The sequence below is a fragment of the Syngnathus floridae genome, chromosome 1 (genome assembly GCF_059516105.1).
Source record: "Syngnathus floridae isolate MCC-2025c chromosome 1, RoL_Sflo_1.0, whole genome shotgun sequence".
In the NCBI taxonomy this organism is placed as follows: domain Eukaryota; kingdom Metazoa; phylum Chordata; class Actinopteri; order Syngnathiformes; family Syngnathidae; genus Syngnathus; species Syngnathus floridae.
The window spans coordinates 2,621,455-2,639,810 of record NC_142413.1 but is presented as its reverse complement, the minus strand read 5'-3'; the positions used below and the strand labels follow the sequence as shown (position 1 = coordinate 2,639,810).

General features: G+C 43.9%; 4 protein-coding genes across 11 annotated transcripts in view; 1 reads left to right on the top strand and 3 right to left on the bottom strand.

The window, feature by feature from the left end:
• Positions 1-590: 590 nt before the first annotated feature.
• ufsp1 (UFM1-specific peptidase 1) lies at positions 591-6,231 on the bottom strand. 4 transcript variants are annotated; one of them, XM_088382041.1, is made up of 4 exons: positions 5,781-6,231; positions 5,250-5,283; positions 2,357-2,434; positions 591-1,982 (listed from the first exon to the last, which is right to left on the bottom strand). In XM_088382041.1, the coding sequence occupies exon 4, from the start codon at positions 1,837-1,839 to the stop codon at positions 1,123-1,125; it is 717 nt and encodes a 238-aa protein (XP_088238167.1). In that variant the 5' UTR covers positions 1,840-1,982; positions 2,357-2,434; positions 5,250-5,283; positions 5,781-6,231; the 3' UTR covers positions 591-1,122. The 4 variants fall into 4 exon arrangements, with proteins under 4 accessions (XP_088238167.1, XP_088238055.1, XP_088238126.1 ...); XM_088381929.1 differs by having other exon boundaries at positions 2,290-2,434; positions 5,781-6,229; XM_088382000.1 differs by lacking the exons at positions 5,250-5,283; positions 5,781-6,231 and adding an exon at positions 3,782-4,133 and having other exon boundaries at positions 2,290-2,434.
• On the top strand, positions 6,063-11,791 carry epoa (erythropoietin a). Of its 2 annotated transcripts, none has more exons than XM_088382234.1 (5): positions 6,063-6,249; positions 10,023-10,153; positions 10,227-10,313; positions 10,389-10,553; positions 11,488-11,791. In XM_088382234.1, exons 1-5 carry the CDS (start codon positions 6,228-6,230, stop codon positions 11,638-11,640), a joined length of 558 nt encoding a protein of 185 aa, XP_088238360.1. In that variant the 5' UTR covers positions 6,063-6,227; the 3' UTR covers positions 11,641-11,791. The 2 variants fall into 2 exon arrangements, with proteins under 2 accessions (XP_088238360.1, XP_088238436.1); XM_088382310.1 differs by having other exon boundaries at positions 6,063-6,284.
• A 1,287-nt stretch (positions 11,792-13,078) lies between these two features.
• On the bottom strand, positions 13,079-14,249 carry pop7 (POP7 homolog, ribonuclease P/MRP subunit). The gene is made up of 2 exons (XM_088382445.1): positions 14,094-14,249; positions 13,079-13,927 (listed from the first exon to the last, which is right to left on the bottom strand). The coding sequence occupies exon 2, from the start codon at positions 13,911-13,913 to the stop codon at positions 13,455-13,457; it is 459 nt and encodes a 152-aa protein (XP_088238571.1). The 5' UTR covers positions 13,914-13,927; positions 14,094-14,249; the 3' UTR covers positions 13,079-13,454.
• A 508-nt stretch (positions 14,250-14,757) lies between these two features.
• nlgn2a (neuroligin 2a) overlaps positions 14,758-18,356 on the bottom strand; it is a 55,158-nt gene continuing 51,559 nt past the window's right edge. For all 4 annotated transcript variants that reach the window (XM_088374934.1, XM_088374952.1, XM_088374942.1 and 1 more), the window contains one exon: positions 14,758-18,257. In XM_088374934.1, coding sequence (XP_088231060.1) covers positions 17,429-18,257 — 829 coding nt within the window. In that variant the 3' untranslated portion in view covers positions 14,758-17,428. The remainder of the gene's footprint in view (positions 18,258-18,356) is intronic.

Here is an 18,356-nt window from a genome sequence, read left to right as displayed (position 1 = left end):
AGCGGCGGGCCAACCAGAGGTGGCGAAAGTACTCGCATTCGATTCTGTAATCAAATACTTGTGTGAAAAAAGGAAAGACAAAGACTATTAAACATATACGTTCTGATTTTACGATAATGTATTGCCACCACACCAGAGAAAAAGTTTAATGTCGCGCTGTGAAGTGATTCATTTCTCGTTGTAACGCGGTAAGTCATATATGAAGACAGACGTGATTATGCGGCCGCCATGTTGGTAGGGGCGACATTCCCATCAGACAATATAAGATTCCTCTAAATATTTTATAAAACAAACAAGTTACACACATAATCCCACTAGAGGACAATTTTGAGTGCTCAATTTACCTGCCACGCGTATAGTGATGTGGTTTTCTTAATAGCAGATCTAAAGCTGCTATTCTGGAAGAAAACTCAAGTATGTCTGAGTGAGATAGTACTCATACTTAGAGGAAAGTAAGTAGTACAGGTGTACAGGAATCTGAAAAATGAATTTAAAGTCGAATAAAGTATTTTTACCCCATTTGCCACAGCAGTTTTAAACTGCGTTAATTCAAACTGGGTATTAAGAAACACTGCAGCAAATGAATGATCGGCATTGTATACTTTGTTTTTATTCCAACTTCTTGCGCACAGGTCAATTTTATCTGGCTAAAAAAAAAAAAAAAGAACAAAATCAAAGGATTAACATGACCAAAGGCTAGTCCTGTAGTAGCGATTTGTGGTCGACAGAGGGCACTGTTGATCAACAAGTACACTATTATCATTACTTAAACTTCGGAGAACGAACAAATTCTACAATTTACAGATTGTATTACGAAAGCTGGCGTGAGAAAAACCAAGATAATGACTTTTGCTGACATATTAAGCAACCTAAAATGTCGCAGGTATTTCAACTATTTTGAATCTTGTCCTTGTACTTGATATGCTATTTTAAATCGTATACCAAACCTAAACAGTGTTGCATTCATATTGGTGGTATTCGGGGTGTATTGTAATTCCTTTCTCACTGTCAACTGTGCATTTTTTAAATTAACATTACGTTTCAAAGAAACAATTGAACTGAACAAAATTTTTACATTATTTACTTCAATAAATAGGCCCCACACATGTTCCATTTTCTAGTTTAAGTGATGCTTCCACCAATCTGAGGTAAACAGAGATTATAAAAAGAAGATTGATTGAAAGACGACAATTTTTTCCATGCTGCCCAGCCTCGTCTTTGCACCTCTCCCCTCTCCAGCTGACCTCCATAGTAGTGGGGGTCCACGATCAGCAGATAGCTCCCAGCGGCCCCAGTGCACACCCCCATCACCCCCTTTGACGAGTTGTCCCTGTCTCCGCCCATCATAACAGGACATCTGTGTTTGCTAAAGTGCCGATGGAGCGTCTCCACGGCGACCTGCTCCAGCTCTGCTCCTCCGCTTCTGACGTGCACCAACCTACAGGGAACATCATAAAAATAAGAGAGCACCAGAGAGGCTTCGAAAGTCCCAATCCACTCCTTGGAAGCCAGAAATGAGCTCGGTTTGTCCATCATAGACACCAAGGCTTGTTGGATCTCTGGGATGCTTGGTGGAGGTTTGTTTTGGACCTGAGGTCTCACATTAGACCCCAGCCAGGAAGCCATAGACTGGATGGTGCGGTATCCACATCCCCAACCTCTGTCATCTTGTCCATCGCAACCATAGTGGTAGTACTGGTAGTCCCCTTCAACGAGGCTCGTTTTAAGAGGCTCTGCAATAGGGAGCGGCAGATCAGTGTGGACGTTCGTCAAAAGAGTTGTCACTTTCGTCATAACATTTACATTTCCAGTAGCGCTTCCACCCCAATCAATTTCCATCTCTCCTCTCGACGTGTGATTGCGCTGGTCTAAAGGACTCTACCGTGTTTTCTCAGTCTGAAAAGCGGAAATGACTTCCTGTTTTGGTGCAACTGTATTCTTCTTCCGTGTCCTTGTAGCAAAACTCCGGCGAATATTTGTTCCTAAAATGACGTCAAAACACCAAAATAAGAACATAATTATCGGTTACAAAATAAGAACATAATTATCGGTTACAAAATAAAAACTTAATTACCGTTTCATTATTATTATTAGTTTATCAGCTATATTTTCTTTGAAAAAAAAAGTTTTAATGTAGGCGGTAAGTGTCATCAAGCCATTTCTTTAACTGTAATAAACCAGTGTCGCCTACAGATTAAACAAAAACGGACGAACAAGAAATTCACAAAAAGTATAACCACATTGTAATCATGGAAATTGATTAAATATTGCCCAGGTGTTTGCACCAACTTTGCATTTCTCTGGAGTTCCAGCAGGGGGGAGCAGTGTAGTGGCCAATGTGGCGGCCCCTCAGCACCTTGGTTCGGTTCATCCCCTGGCATGGGTTTGTGCATGCAAGAGAAACTGACTCATGAAGCTCCCGCTGAATTGCTCCCTGAAAAAACAATAATAACAGCATAGAAAGTACATTTTTCCATTGGAGCATAAATAAAGCATTAAATAACTGTGCATTGTGTCGCACGTGTAGTTATGCCCTGTCTGGAGAGGGAGAGCTTCTCCAACCAAATTGAAACCAATTTAATTCTAAAGTTCTTCCTGAGTGTAAAAACAAAACTGAGTAATGGTGCAATCCGGATGTAATGGTAGAGCTAGGCTAGCATGTCATTCAAACTGCTTGTTGTGTAAGTTTGACTGACAGCATCGTCTCATAAAACATCCCCAAAATATATATTTTACTTGTGTATTTCATGTTTTTGGAGCACCAATAACTGACTGAGCTTTAATTGCATGTCATTTATAAAAATGAAAAATACAATTTTCGGGGGCACAGGTCTGTTTTGAATGAGTCATTCGAAGAATCCAAGTCAATCATTGCCATGATTTCCTCGACTTGGACATGTTCTGACTATAATTGTGGACACGGCTCATCAAATAGTGTTTTGTTTGTTCTTTGGAGATGTTAAACAGAACTCTCTCATAACGTGTAATCTCAGTGCCATACTCAGTCAATAGCCACTCTAGCGATGTGAAGAACACAGGTCACAGCTCGAGTGTTTAGAGGAAGTCGAGAAAGGAAAATGTGTGACAATTGACGAGCTTCCACCACGAGGAAGTGGCGCTACTCAAATTTGTCTGTCGCATGGACGCCAAGGATGTTTTGGAACACTACTCGGGCGCCTCTAATTACATTTTACACAACGAATACAAACAAAGCCGTCTTTTTTCTTTTTTTTTTTCTAGTGACCATAAAAGGCTGCACGACTGATGATTTTTTTTTGGTCATTGCTTCATAACTCAATGACAGCCGAATAGAGGTCGATAAATTGATGTTCAAGTCGATTAGGCAAAAGTAGTATTACGGTACAACCATGTTATGATATGCTGCTGTTTTTGTATCAATACAAATCAATGTTTTTCTACCGACCGTGAAGAGTTTTTTTTTGGGCTGTCGGCACTAATGTGATGAAAGCCGAGTTGAAGTCGATTAGTCAATGGTGTCAGTGAACCCGACAACCCAATGTTATGTATCGCGATGAATTTTGACAGACTGACATCGAAACATGAAAAATGGGCTAATGGTAAGACGAGATGCTAAGTGATTAGTCGACTTCAAGTTGGAGTCTGTTCAAGCCCGAGTGACCATCGTTTGATGTATTGACGACATCATACAGTATAGCCACTATATTAACCATTATAAAGTAGTAGCCAGGGCGAGATTCTGGCTCTTCAGGGAAATCACAGCGACCTGATTCTTGTCCTGAAATGCCCCCCGCCCACTCACATGTGGCCATTGACGAGGGATCACAGCAAGGTCACCGTATGGACGCATAGAAGGCGAAACAAGGAATTCCGGCTCCCAGTCGGCGGCTCCTACCTCGGCTCCGGTGTCCCTAAAAGCCCCCCTCGCCCCTCCCCTCCATTCTTTTATGTCAGCTTCCTGTCTTGTGTCGCGCCAGAGTCCTAACTGGCTCCGAGCCCACAATTGCCGATGAGAAATGGAGACGTACAGGAACGGCGGCAGCGGGCCGGAGGTGGCTCGCAAAGCCGTCAGCTTTAGCCCCTGACGAACTTCAATCCAATTAACGCAATGAATGCGGGGCTAACGTGTCATGACCGCAACGCTCCCACGCCGCCCCCCCCTCTCCCTTCCCCGTCACCTCCCACCCCAATCCCTCTGATCACGAAGCATGGCTCACGGCACGTACCTCGTCTCCCTCTCCCCACGCTGGCTCAGACATAAGCAAACAGCTCGCTGCGAGAGCAAACAACTGCAACAATCTGTCAACATTGTCTCCTTAACTTCAACGCAGCGGCAGTTGCGCTTTAAAGCTGCCGAGACGCACACGTGTGCGTGCGTTTCCACAAATTAGAACTGGAAGGTTATTGTTGAAATTAAACTGCGGGGTCGTGACCCTTCCGTGTCAATCAAACGTGAACCGTCGTTGACAAAGGTCAACTCCTGCATTGTGTCACTATCTCGATGAATCATCATGACTATATGCTGTGGACGACTTGCGTCACTGAAGTGTGCGTGATATTGCATTACCCCGCAGGCACCCCCCCCCCCCCCCCCCCCTCCCCTCCCCTCCTGCATAACAGCATCCTACACAGAGGGAAGTTCCCGGAACGATCGATGCCTTTTAATAGCAGCGCTTCCACCAGGGGCACGGCGACGAGGTTTAATGTTGGCGTACGTGGATTTGATTCTCATTCTTTACTGTTTCCGTGGCATAAATAAAGCAAGCAGCCGATAAAACAGCCACGTTGTCTCTCGCGTGTGACTGTGGGTCGTTTGTGTCGTCATATCACAAGGTAGCTATATCATGTCTCGCCTATTTTAGAAACACTGCCCGCTCACACTAGCAAGACAACCATGGACACGATTCTTGGAATCCTCTGCCTCTTCCTGTAGCGGAAAATAGGGTCGGATGGTTCAGACTGGATTTAAGTTAGAAATGTAAAAAGTTAGAAAGGAGGCAAACCGCAAAGACGGAAGATATTAAGTGACGGATGAGATGTTTATGAAAACAGATTTTTTTTCTGCCTTGAATTCTCAGTATTCATCATTCATCTTCATTTCCTTGTCCAATTGGAAAAAAAAATATTTTGGGGGGCTAAAACTATCATTTAAGTTGGAACATTTTTAAAATATAAATTTAAGACATTTATGGTAACAATTTTAGTTAGCACAGCTACACTAACAAGTAGTTAATTGCTCCAAAGTAATTTTCTGTGTTGTTTTTACTCACTTCAAGTTGAGGGGACAATTCTGTCGATTCATTTCTGTGGAAAAAAACATTTTTTAAAACGACAAAACATAAAACATTTCGTTGAATCACCCAACTTTAAAACGCTCAATACATTGTAATGTTTAAAAAGCATAAAGAAATATTTTGTGGGTTAAGAAAAGACCACTGAAGTGCATTTACATGTTTTTTGAAAGAGCAATTGAAGAGTCCTATTTAAAGGGCAGGGAGGGTGCATCCGAAATGGACTGTCAGCTCTCCAGACTCATTTGAAAAATAAATTGGGAAAAACAAAACAGTTCGCGTAAGCAAATGGAAAGCACCCAAACAATGGATGGGAAGTCTCCGCACCTTTTTCGTGAGCCACTATTTACCTTTTGGGAGCCATTCTTTATAAAGAGCGAAAGCCTTTAACAATGAGAGAAAACATTTTTGGGGGCAGTGAGATTGTCACGCGCGGACAATGCAACATTATCCCCTTGGGCATCAATTATTTCAAAAAAACAAAAGGGAAGACTTTTTAGAAACACCTACCGGATAAGTGGCGAGGATCCTTCGAAGAGCCTCGTTTCCAATTAACGGGCCGAGGGCGAGGTGAGCGATGCGGACACCGCCATGGACTTTCCCGGTGAGTTAGGATTAGTTTGAGTTTTTTTCCCCCCCTCTCCACGCGCTGCGGGGGGGAAAAGCCACGCACGTCCTCGCCCTCACAGTTTGCGCCTTTGGGTGGCTGCAGGGTTTGGAGGCGGGTGGGTTGGGGTGGGGTGGGGTGCTGAGGCAAATAAAAAGCTTTGGCCACAGCCAAGCGGTGATGCAAACGCGGTCTGCTGGGGGAGGGAGGAGGGGGTCTCGTTCTCTCCATGACACGGTCAGACTTCCTCGCCACGGAGCTTTTTTTTGAGGTGACAACTTTTCTGGCCGCTGGCTTCATTGATGCGCATTTGCTGGAATGCTGTTGAAAGATGAGGCAGCCGTGTGCGAATGTTGCAGAACACCGGTAGAGGTAAGAAGAAGAGCCTCGTCATGTTGTCCGATCAGGTGCGTCATGTCCTGACCAAGCAAGATACAACATGTGTGCGCAAATAGGGAATTATTGACATTGTCGCTTGGACGCTCATTCATGTTTCGGGAAAAAAAAAAAAAAGCAACTTGTGAATTTATGCTATGACCGCTGCAGTCGTTTTGAATCACGTGAGCAGTACGAACAACAGATTCCCAAGACTGTTCGAATAGTGAAAACTGAGCGATTTGTTGAGTCTTTTTAATGGAACACAATTGCACCAGAATTTCCCCCAAGTTAGTTACCGTGACGTACTAACACACAAAGGCTTGCTTGCATTGGAGAACACTGAATATTGGGATTTATTATTTCATTAAGTTGTGCAGAGGAGCAAAGTTTCAATGTGACTTTCTCGGAAGATTATTTTGGGGAATCTCTGCAGGGAAACACAAAACCGGCAATTTAGAAATCAAGAATGTCCTAGAGATGAGGACGACTCTTAAAAGTTCATTGAGGTTGATCATTCAAATGATACTCCCTAATTTGATTGAACATAATTCTCCTTGGCAAGAAACAAATCTAAACTGGCCGGAAAAAAATAATGTCAAAGAATGCAAGTTGATAAGGAGATGATCCAATGATCCATTTTGGACCCGGAAGACACGTGAGGGGTCCACGCAACCTAATGTATAGCGAGGCCAACTACTTCAGCTGCAAAGTGCAAAGTGACATTATTTCCCGAAAACATGCCGACCTCGACACATTCCACCGCTACAAAGTCTGTGGAATTTGACGATACTTGTGAAAAGCTGTCAAACGGCAATCTTCTAAAGATGCATTAATCCTAAAAGCAGGACTGGTAGGAATACGGGTGGAGTCCCTCAAGGTTCACTCCTGTACCCACTGCGCTTTTTACAAAAAGATGAATATCGAGGTCTAAAGATTTCAAACGAACGCACGTCGAGTCAGTTGTGGACGCTGACTGTGCAGATCACAAAGTTGTCACGTACTCAGGACGTGCAGAGGTTACGCTCGGGAATCCTTCTCGGCCGAGACGCGTCTGACTTTGCGCCCGCCGGCCGGTCATCCTCGGTGAACGAGGTCAGGAGGCAACGCTCGTTAAAATGCCATCTCCCCCTTGGCTCACGCTCACATTTGGAGTGGGTGAACCTGCCAGGCGGTCAGAACCTCACGTGCGCATCTCGGCGCTTCTGGGATGCTTGCCACCGTCTGGCCAAAGCCACTTGTGAAGGCGGCTTCAATTTCAAAATAGATTCGATCCACGTCGGCCGCTTAAATTCCCCCGCCGACGCGAGGTGATAACGCATGTCCGCACATTCTCACGTAGGCAAGGCGGAGGTGCAGAGGTCAAAGTTAATCCTCACGGTGGAGTCACACACTTGTTGTGTTTGCAAAGGAGGCTAATGATTTGCACACATCTCTGCCACCGTCGTAAACGTTCAAGAAAGTCTTGACCCTCTGAATGAATTCATCAATCATTAAGAGTGGGGACTGGGTGCCTTCTCTCCGAATCACTGATCAGACTTTTACATATTTCCAAAATTGTGGCAAATCTCCTTTTCTTTCTGTGTTCAAGACTTCCAAAAGGCATGTGCGGATGAATTTGAATCAAGGATCAAAAGGGTTAACAAAAATGAACAAAATAGATCAAACTGTCTGTGCAATGAAACTTAATGACATGCACAAATAAATTGAAGTCGTAGAGTGCCTGCTTCTCAATGCAAAAAAAACACCCATACATTTTAAAGTCCACTTAGAAAGTTCGAAACTTGCATTCATTAAGAAATTTGTTTTTCTTCACAATTTTGTCCAAAAAGGTTTTGCAAGCTAAACACGAAAAGACGTGTGTGTTACAAAAAGTTTTACTTTATGTTGCAATACGTGTAATAAAATCTTAGGAGCATTGAACTTATTGAACTCAAAATTCTGTTATGCAGTACTTGTAAGTTATAGTCAAAGTATTTCACATGAATGGACAAAATGAAGACTAGTTGAGCATGGTCAAATGGCAGACTAGTCGGGCTTACCGTGAGACTAGTCGAGTCAAGTTTGAAATTAAATTGTTGCTCTATTTTATATGGATGGACATATAGCACAGACTAGTTAACTTAAAGTCACTATTTACTGTTTTATATACAGGTGGACATAGTGCAGACTAGTTGACCCTAGTTTGAAGTCGACTAGTCGGTTTTGGCATTTTGGTTGCAAGTTCTTGACAATCACCGCATATATAAGTAAAATTAAAGCTAAAAAAAAAAAAAGGGATTGCATTTCTGGGTACGACGGGCAAATTGTGCCCCAAGTCTTTCAAATTTAATCTCGCCTTCATCTGATGATCCTGTATCAACGTCACACTGGGGCTGCAGTGAAAGAGTGCATTCAGCTCGAGGTACACAAGGACCAGGCGGAGTGCCCACATGACAAGACAACAGGAGACCTGCTCTCATTTGCCAAGCACACCCGGTGAACCTCTCACGAAAAAACACAATCATGGTGCAGCCGCCACGAGAATTGCGGGAGACTTCATTTAGCGTGGAGGCTAACAGCCAGAGGTGAACCAGCCTAATTCGGAATATGAGGACCTCGAAATCACAATATTGGGATCAAGGGGGGTCAACATTTTATTATTTTTTTTTAAATCAGGCCTAATTATAAACTAAGCCAAGATTTGCTGACTTACTACAAGTCTGGTTGTCCGGTTGTGGATAGCAGCGCCAAGTCCGAGTTAACGAGTGGTCGTCAGCTCTGCAACACAATAAACAGAATGTGGCTCACATGACAGCAAAAATCCTGCCACATTTCGTGGGGATAATGTGGCTCGTTGCAACCGGTCTGTTTCGGTTACGCAGCGTAAGAATCAATCATGTGTGCGACAATTTCACGGCAGAGTAGAGCTCAGACCTCCAGCCAAGGCTTAAATCCTCCTTGGTTGGATCAGCGTGCAATTGCATCGCTTCATAGACAGCCATTTGATCTGGACTCAAATCGTCCATTGTATCAGCATTTCATAAAAACTGGCAAAATTGCATGACTTTCTTCCCAAACCAAAATCTAGAATGAAATAAATGAAAATGGTATGAGTAGGTCCTCCTAAAAAAAACATCATTGCAAATTGTTGTCATGTTTTAATGAGAATAAATTGCAGTGTAATATTATAAATATTACATAATAAATCGAGTTAAACAATTTTTTTTAATTAAAAGGTTATAGAGAAAGAAGCACGCGAGGTCAAAATATCTTCTCAGATCATCGGTACGGCACCAATATTCTTTGTGGATGATAAATTGTAGTCATGCTTTCCCTCGTGGGGCCATTAATGACTTAAATAAAAATGGATGGGTCCCCATATCACATGCATGCAACAAAATCCAGTTTAAAAAAAAAAAAATTCAATTTATTTTGAACGTGTAATAGTAAGAAAAATATTGTTGCAACATCTCATTGTTATTTAAAATAAAGACAATTTACAGTTTTGATATTGTAAGAAAAAACATTGAGTTGACACATTTGCTTTTACGGGCCACGTAAAATGATGTGGCGGGCCGGATCTGGCCCCCGGGCCTTGAGTTTGACACTGAGGTCAACATGTTGCTACACTGTGTGCATTAAGATAGCAGACTGAAAGGCTAAGTTATGCAGCTTGTGTATTCTTTTTGTTTTATGTTTCTTGGGGAACAATTTTTCAGCTGCCTATCAAAAGAAACAAGAATAATCCCGCAAACAAGAAGCATCTCAAATGATCGTTTTTCTTCCAGGACTACTTGCCTTGCTGTTGATGGTGTTGGAGTGGACCTGCCCAAGCCTCCCATCCCCATTGAGGCCCATCTGCGACCTGAGGGTCCTGAACCATTTCATCAAAGAAGCCAAAGACGCCCAAGTCGCCATGGTGGGTGATTGCGATCCGGCCAAGGGTCAACGGCGGCCGTTCCGTTGCATCAATCCTGCTTTTGCCTCCTTAGAATTCCTGCCGGGATGGATGCACCCTTTCCCAGTCCGTCAGCATTCCCCAAACTTCAGTCGACTTTGACGTCTGGGAGAGGAAAAATGTAAGATATCCATTGATATATATATATTTTTTTGCGTTGACCTCCTCCAGGTGTCTTACTTGTGTTTTTGATCAGGCCGCCGAGAAAGCCCAGGAAGTGCAGTGCGGCCTGTGGCTTCTGCAGCAGGCCCTCAGCTTGCTACGCGGCTCCGTCACCAACGCGGCGCTGCACACTCACATCGACAACTTGGTGAGCAACGTGCGCAGCGTCAAAGGCGTGCTGCACCGCCTCAACATCCCGGTGAGTCGGGGGGGGACACTCGTTCTGCCTTGAACGAAACAACATTTTAGAAAATGTGATTTAAAAAAAAAAAAAAAAAAGGCCTTAATCATACTGAAGGTTTCAGGAGGGAAGCAGTTTTTAATGTGGGCTGAGATTTCCGTTTAATTTGATTTTTTGGCATCTTATTCCACTTGTGCGCAGCATAACAGCGAAATGCTAGTTCACCGTGTTTGCTTTAAAAACCAACCAAAAATGATTCGGGTCAAATCGATCATGTCGGTGAGCCCCGATCTTACTTTTATCGCTACAAATGAGGACTGGAGTGCTCGCTGTGCAGTGACCTTTCCATTTTTTTTTGCCAAACACTGAGCTTTTTTTGTGTTTCAAAACAAGAGCCGAATTGTTCTCCTATTCAATGAAATTCCTCGCACTGGTACACAGGCCGCTCTTCAAAAACATCTACATTTGGTCTATTAGCAGTTTTATTGATGATGCCAGGCTCTCAAAACAGGCCTTTAAGCTACAAATACAGCATCAATTTTTTTTTTTTTTCGCCATCTTACTGAGATATTTTGGACAATCAAACGCTCTGTGGGAAAATTTTGGGCAAAGCATGACTGCGCCCCAGGGAACAAACAAAACAAGGTCCATGGAGGCCTGCTTGGATGGGGTGGAAAAAGCCTGGCAAACACCAAACACGGAGCGGTTTCGACACTAGTGACCTTTGACCTAAAACAAAATGCTCCAGGATTCCCATAGACTCCTTGCCAGAAGAGTGGAAACTGCTTTCGCGACACAAGGAGAAACACACTTTTTAACCACATGTGCCCTCTAGTGGCTAATGAAGGAATCACTACCAACGTACAGTTCAGTTGTATTTAACTTTGTCGTGTTTTACAACTGTTGGCTTTGAAAGACGCATTTACACGGGGGTTGATTTGTGTTTTGAAAGGACTACACGCCTCCGGAGAGCTCGGCGGGTCCGGAGAACACATGGCGGGCGTCCACGGCGGCCGAATTGCTCCAAGCGTACGTTAACTTCCTGCGCGGCAAAGTGCACCACCTTCTCACAGACGCGCAGGCCTGTCAGCAAGACGTCAGCTGATCGACCCGTCTCCCCACTCTGAGCTTTAGCCGCTTTGGGCCGAGGCGAGAGAAAGGCCTTCCCTCTGTTGACCTACTTGCTAGCTGCTAGACGTGGTGTGGAATTAAGAAAAAAAAAAAAAGCACAACGCCCACAACCATTTTTTTTTTTTAACTCAGCTAAATGAGGGCAAAGAACATTCAGAGCTGGCGAGATCGGCACCTTGAAATGTCCTCGCGGACATCCGCTGACCACAATAGTGCTTTTTGGAAGAAGCGTGGCTCTTGCACTTTTGTGTATGTGCCAGTTAGGACTGCACGCGGGTGTGTTTGTCTCTTCCCTGACAGTTTAACCTTTCGAAAGTGAAATACGGAACGGGAACCCAAAGAATAATTCTCTTCAAAACGTGAACGAGGCCTTCACACGTATTTCGTCTCGTGTTTATTTTTACTCAGTGACCGTGTTGCGTATGTTTTTTTTTTTTTGTTGTAAACATTGCGTAATGACTATTTATACAGATTTTCTACTTTTGAGCTTTGTATTTTTCAACGTTTATCTTTTGCGTGGTCGACAGACGTTTGGAAAAGCCACCGTTTGCTTCGCGCCATCGCATTCTTTCAAAGTGAAGACGACGGGGCAGCCAGAGTTCATTGAGGAGCACATGAGAACTTTGAAAATGCTCCGTCATTATCTGTCTAACAAACAATCAGGCAGAGTCTGCACGGTGATAGCCTGCTAAAAGAAACAAAAACATCCTGCGAGTTAACCCACGAGCGGGAAAGCAGTCTATCCCCAGAATCTGCGTCATTTAGGCAAAATGGATGGTCAGCTGTTCCAAACCGGGCGACATTTTTTCCTTGTTGTTTTCCTCATTTTTTGACTTGTTGCGCAAGTATGAGATGCTTTTTGAGGATGTTTGCACATGTTTTCCTTTCCTGTTTTCACATTACCAGTCCAATCACTGTAAAAGTTGCTATTTAAATACAAAATATTATTCTTGGATAAAGAAACGAAAGAAACAAGCGGTCTGTCCTCGTCTTTCCTGCTTGCAAATTAACTAAGTTGATTTGAAAACAGTGTCGCTTTCACATTTATGCAGCGTAATGCATACACATTTGTTTGAATTTTTTTTCAAGTTTGGTTTTCACCATATTTTTTTGTGTATCTTAGGATAATTTTGATTTTATATATTTTCCCTAACATTGGTAATACATTTTTCGAATACCAGGGGGAAAAATGGAAAAGAAAAATTCCATGAAACAGAAATTATATATACACACACACATATATATATATATATATATATATATATATATATATATATATATATATATATATATATATATATATAGACACACACACACAAATAAAAACAAAAAGAGATCCCTGAAGTGAATGCCATACACTTCCGTAAATGCACTACTGCGGGGATTAAGAATAAAACTCATAAATCGCTGAATGTTTTAGAGCTATTTTTATTTGTAGTTCATAATCACAATAATTCCACTGGCAAAAGTTAAGGGCTCTTGAGGAAAATCGAAGATATGTGAAGCTAGTCAACTACTGACACCTAGTGGACATTCAATACAACACGCGGTGCGATACAAGAATCACTGTACACTGGCTGTATATGAAAAGCAATTTAGGGTTAAAAAATAAGGGGAGGGGGGCATGCAAATATGGTATTGCTGCCACTTTAACATATTATACTTATTTTTGCCTAAATGTGGCAGTTGAACGTTTCTGTACAAAACAGATTCAGTCCTCCAAATAAATAAATGTTTGACGTACATGCATGCAACTCGGGAGAAGTCTTCCAACTGCTTCTTGGATCTTCACAAAGGATCAGGGTAAAAAACCTTGATGTGGATGGCCGAATTGTTGCGCGTTCGCGTCAGGGGCTCGGCGGCCTCGTCGGGGTCCTCCGGCTCCAGGTCGTCAACCAGCTCCACCGTGGATGTGTTGGCGGCCAGCTGCAGCGCCCCCTGGCTGCTGGCCTGCAGCTGCAGCGCGATGTTAATGGCCCGGTTGATGGCCAGTCCCAGACCGTGCACGCAGATCTCTCGGTGGCCGCTGCCGCCGTCCAGTAGCTTCTGGCAGCGGGCGAGCTGCGCCCGGAAGTCCGTCTTCATGTTGACGTACACGTCATTGCGCCTCTTGGGCAGTTTACGGGGGAGTCGCTTTCGGAGCGTGTACTCCACCGGGTCAATGTCGACAGCACAGGGGCTGTCGGAGGGTTGCATGGCGGCGACGGCGGGGAGGGATGACATCCCCGGATTGCGAGGCTCGGTCATATCCAACCGAAATACTGAATTGGGACAAAAATGGAATCACCACTATATGTGACGTCACTACTGTGACAGATTGCAGCCCTGAAAGCTAATGGTGGCACGCAAAATAGGCAAACAATCACTAACAAATGCGTTTTCTTCTCAACCAATCATTTCGCATCAAATTAAAGAGTAATTTCTTACCTCCGGATGATAATTGGAGAGTAAATTGGCTCTTTTTACGTCGCTGAGCACAGTAGCATCTTAGGCCAAGTGGTCCATGATTGTAGCCGTGACCCGGAAGTAGACCAAAACAGGAAGTGGACCAAATAAGGCGTCACCGACGCGCACGTGGGTCGATAAAAGTCCGTTTTTTGCTTTTCAATTGACATTAAATTAATTATTACCTGTGGCAGATAATAGTTAATAATTTGTTTGTAGTTATTGCGTAGCGTGGTAGCATATTGTCACAATCCACCAAAAATGTTTTTAAATTACTGAATTAACAGTGAGATTGAATATGGGGAATTTATTGCAAGTGATAATATTAAAGAAAACTGAAACTCATGTTACGCTACGCAAGCGTGTAATAAAAATAGAATTTTTTAAAACTACACTTAATATTTTTTTATAATTCTTTAAAACTACACTTCCGGTTCTCACGTCTGGCGCCACCTTGTGGCCTCAGAGTTGTCAAACGATGAACAGTTCATGTCTATGTTGTAATAAATCTGAATATGTCTGCAGGAAGGTAATTTTTTTGGGTGGCTTTCCCTCAAAATTGACATTAGTTGGGTGCACTTTAAAATGTTGATTAGTAATAATATTTTTGAATAGCAGCTTCAATAAAGACATCAGATGCACACACTGGCTATGAATGACTTTAATGTTTTCCAGATCAGTATCACAGCATACAGTGGATAATAACTTCTAAAGTAAACAGAAAGATTATCACCTTAATACCTTTCTCTAAATTTTAGCACCTTTTTTTTTCAAAATGCCACTCTAACAAATGTTTTCTTGTCAAATCTTGGGTTTCTGATTAAAAAAAAAAAGACAAGGAAAAAAAATAGACAACAGGTGCAACTTTGCTTTGGAATCGGAGCAGGAAGTTCATGTGCCTGTGTGTGTTTGCTATTGTGTGCTTGCGTGTGCCATTGGCTTCCAACAAATGACTTTGTTTGACTATTAGCATAATAAACTTGGAACAGGCAATTGTGTGCTGACAGTTTCGCTGTATGATCGTAATCATGTGAGTGTGTGAGGCATCTTATGGTATCAAAGCCCTCATGTCGGACCCACATTAAAGTGGCTTCATGTAAACATGTGAAGTGAGCTAATCGAGGGCCTTGTCGCAAGGTGAACCAACGGCGGGTTCCTTTCACTTCCCATTTTGTGGGGCGAAAAAAAACAAAACGGCAAATTTTACTTTCACATCAATGTATGTACTCAGCACATTGTGTATGTAATTTTAAAGTGAACAAATAAAAATAATATGAAACTTGTTGGCAAATAAGATTTTTGAATTGAATTGGAAAACCAGCATGATGAATTTCTGCTACAGTGTCTCGATGCTACAGAATGTTCACATGGTCAAAAATGCGATGAGAACAGGACAAAACAAAGTAGCATGGCCGCCCTTTCTTTGCAAACTGCACCTGTTGTCAAAGGTTATCACATAATTTGGGCATTTTGTTCATTCACTTCCCCCTAAAAAAAAATAAAAATAAAGGGAAAAAAAACTATCAAGAAACTTAATATTTACAAATATTTTATCTGGTTGATTCTTACATTTAAAAATGTACACTTTTTAATTCATTTTTGTCTGCGGAAGTCCTTTAGCCATCTCACGTCTTCTTTGCACACTGCAAGTCTGATTCCAGCGGCTGTTTATAAAATTGACAAGAAGAACAGCCCGGAGCGCAGTTTTTTTTTTTTTTTTTTTCTGCTTCAGGTAGTGTCGCAGTCCGTTCGCCTCGTGGCCCGCCCCCTCACCGACTTTGACCTCACAGGGGTACAAAAGCGTGGATCGAACATCCTAGCAAAAGTTTCATCTTGGCAAACGGAGAAGATACAAAGCTGGCCATGCCTTGAAATGTCAGCTCAGCGTGTCCCCCTTTTGTGATTTAAGGCTTCCTCCAAAGTCTCTTTTTTCCACGGCAGTCATCATCGACTCCACCACAAAGGCGTTTTCTCTCTCTCTTCCACATTGTGCACGACGTGTCTTGCAAAACTCCAGCGCTCGACCTCCGCCACCCCTTCGTGGATCAGAATACAACGAAGACGGAATCAAAGAAACGGGCTAAAAGCTAGCACACGAGCTACGACAGCACCGGTGACAAAACGGGAGGGAAATAAAATCGGGACAACTTCCCATGTTGCTGCTTTAAGGTTTCCCCCGTTTGTTTTACTCCTGGCAGGCCGACCCACCCGTCCGTGTGCTTAAGAGTTGCCATTTTAAGTTTGGTTTGACCTTCCAAGGTCAGGATGGGGTAATTAGAAGGGCCGAGTTATGGTGAAAACACGCGACGATATCACGCACACTCTTTAAGTCGGACCTCGCACACTTGAAGCAAACAATAAATGAAAATGAAAATCCACGCCAGAGACGGGCGAGATGACGACCGCGTTCACGCTTTTTTTTTTTTTTTCTCCAATTGATGTAGGGAGGTGAAGCGCTTTTGTCGGTTTGGGGGAAATGTGCGACTGTATTGCCCCCCCCCCTCCCTTACCCATGACCCTCCTTTGAATAAAATTCATGCATAGATCCCCTAGCGCAAAATACCCAATTATAGACTTTCTCCTTTGTACACATATACAACGATATATTTTTTCTGTATATACTTTCTCTATATCTATATTTTCAACAAAATGCAATTCCACATAAAAAACAACAAAAAAAAACAAAACAACAACTGAACAAGACACAAGCAGTGAAAGAAACAAAAAGCACAATCAAGGGCCAGTTTGGCACTTTGTCATGAGAACACATTTGTTAGTGGACAATAAATATTGTGTATTTTTTTTCCTTTTCTTTTTTGCCCTTCATGAGTATGCAAACACTAACTTGGCACCGAGAATGCTGGTTGAATCAAAGTATACGATACAGAAACTTCTCATAGTTGACCCCACCCCCCTTTTACAAACACTGGAAAAGGGTTTGGGAAAAGCAGATACCGATGTAGGAAAAAAAAAAAAAAAATAGAAAGACACATTAGGGGATGAAACAGTAGGCGACACCATAATACTTAAGAATAATTCAAATGAGGGGGAAAAAAAAGGCGAGAGTTCCCTTCAAGAAATGGCAAGGGGCTGCTTGGAAAAACATCCCGACACTTTTTGAGAAGAGCCGTTTGGCCCAAAACGTAGAGCTCGCCCGTTACGCCGCACACTCTTGAGCCGGGCGGCGTAATTCGGAGGTGGTGGAGATGTCCTCGGAGAGTCACAGGTCCAGAAGTCCCTCCCCCTTTGTAGGTTGTTCGAAGCACAGCCAGTCTTCCTGGCCTGTGGGTGGCGCTGCTGTGTTGGCTCAGCGCCTACTATACCCTGGTGGTGGAGTGAGGGTGGGGCAGAGTGTTGTTGTGGCCTGTGGTGGGGAAGGTGTTGAAGGCGTGAAGGGGCTGCATGCTCGTGATGGTGCTGGGGATCATGGTGATGGTGTTGGGGGTCATCAGAGGCACGTCGTCCGGAGCCCGGCGCAGCGCCAGCGTGTAGTCGGGCGGGCAGGCGGGCCGCAGGATGTCGTGGGGCCGCAGGGGCTCCATGTCGTGGTGAGCGTCGTGCTCGGAATGCTTCATCTGCAGGGACATGATCTCCTCCTCCTGGCTGTGAGCCAGGTCGTTGGCGGGACCGCCCCGCTGGGGGGAGAGCCGGTGGCGTCGCATCTCGTGCCGCTTGTCGCGCTTGTAGTAGAGGGCGGCGAAGGCCAGGATGTTGAGGAAGAGGAGGGACGCTCCCACCGCTACCGTCACGCTCAGCTCCGTGGAGTAGTCGCGGGTGTCGCCGGGGAAGAGCACCGGGGGCGGACGCTCCGAACTGTCGGGCTCCGGGTCGTACGAGAAGGTAGGGTAAGGGCGGTGGGTGGTGCGCGGGCCCGTAGTTCTGGTTCTGGGGGTGCCTGGGCCCGGGCCGGGGGGTGAGCGAGTGGTGGTTGAAAAGAGCTCATCGTGCAGATTATGGAGATGCGGGACTAACTCCAACCAGAAGGCCACCTTGTTGGCTCTGTAGTTGTCTCTGACGCGAGGTTTCAAGCCGATGTGGAGGTACTGCTTGTCCTTGGAGTTGAACTTGGTCCAGATGACTTCTTCAAAGCGATTGGGCTTGGTGTGGATGAATTTGGTGTCTTGCGGGACCGGCAAGTTGGGATCCCTGGCGGAGGACCAACGAGAGAACGTCAAGGTCACGGCACTGAACATCTTGCTTTGTAAAATCGACGGACACATTGACGTCGAAGATGAGTTCAACTCT

Coding starts and splice junctions, on each gene's coding strand:
- epoa (XM_088382234.1), top strand. CDS start 6,228: ATGTTGCAGAACACCGGTAGAG. Junction 6,250..10,022: donor GTTGCAGAACACCGGTAGAG/GTAAGAAGAAGA, acceptor TTTTTCTTCCAG/GACTACTTGCCTTGCTGTTG. Junction 10,154..10,226: donor AAGACGCCCAAGTCGCCATG/GTGGGTGATTGC, acceptor TTGCCTCCTTAG/AATTCCTGCCGGGATGGATG.
- ufsp1 (XM_088382041.1), bottom strand. CDS start 1,839: ATGGAAATTGATTGGGGTGGAAGCGCTACTGGAAATGTAAATGTTATG.
- pop7 (XM_088382445.1), bottom strand. CDS start 13,913: ATGACCGAGCCTCGCAATCCGGGGATGTCATCCCTCCCCGCCGTCGCC.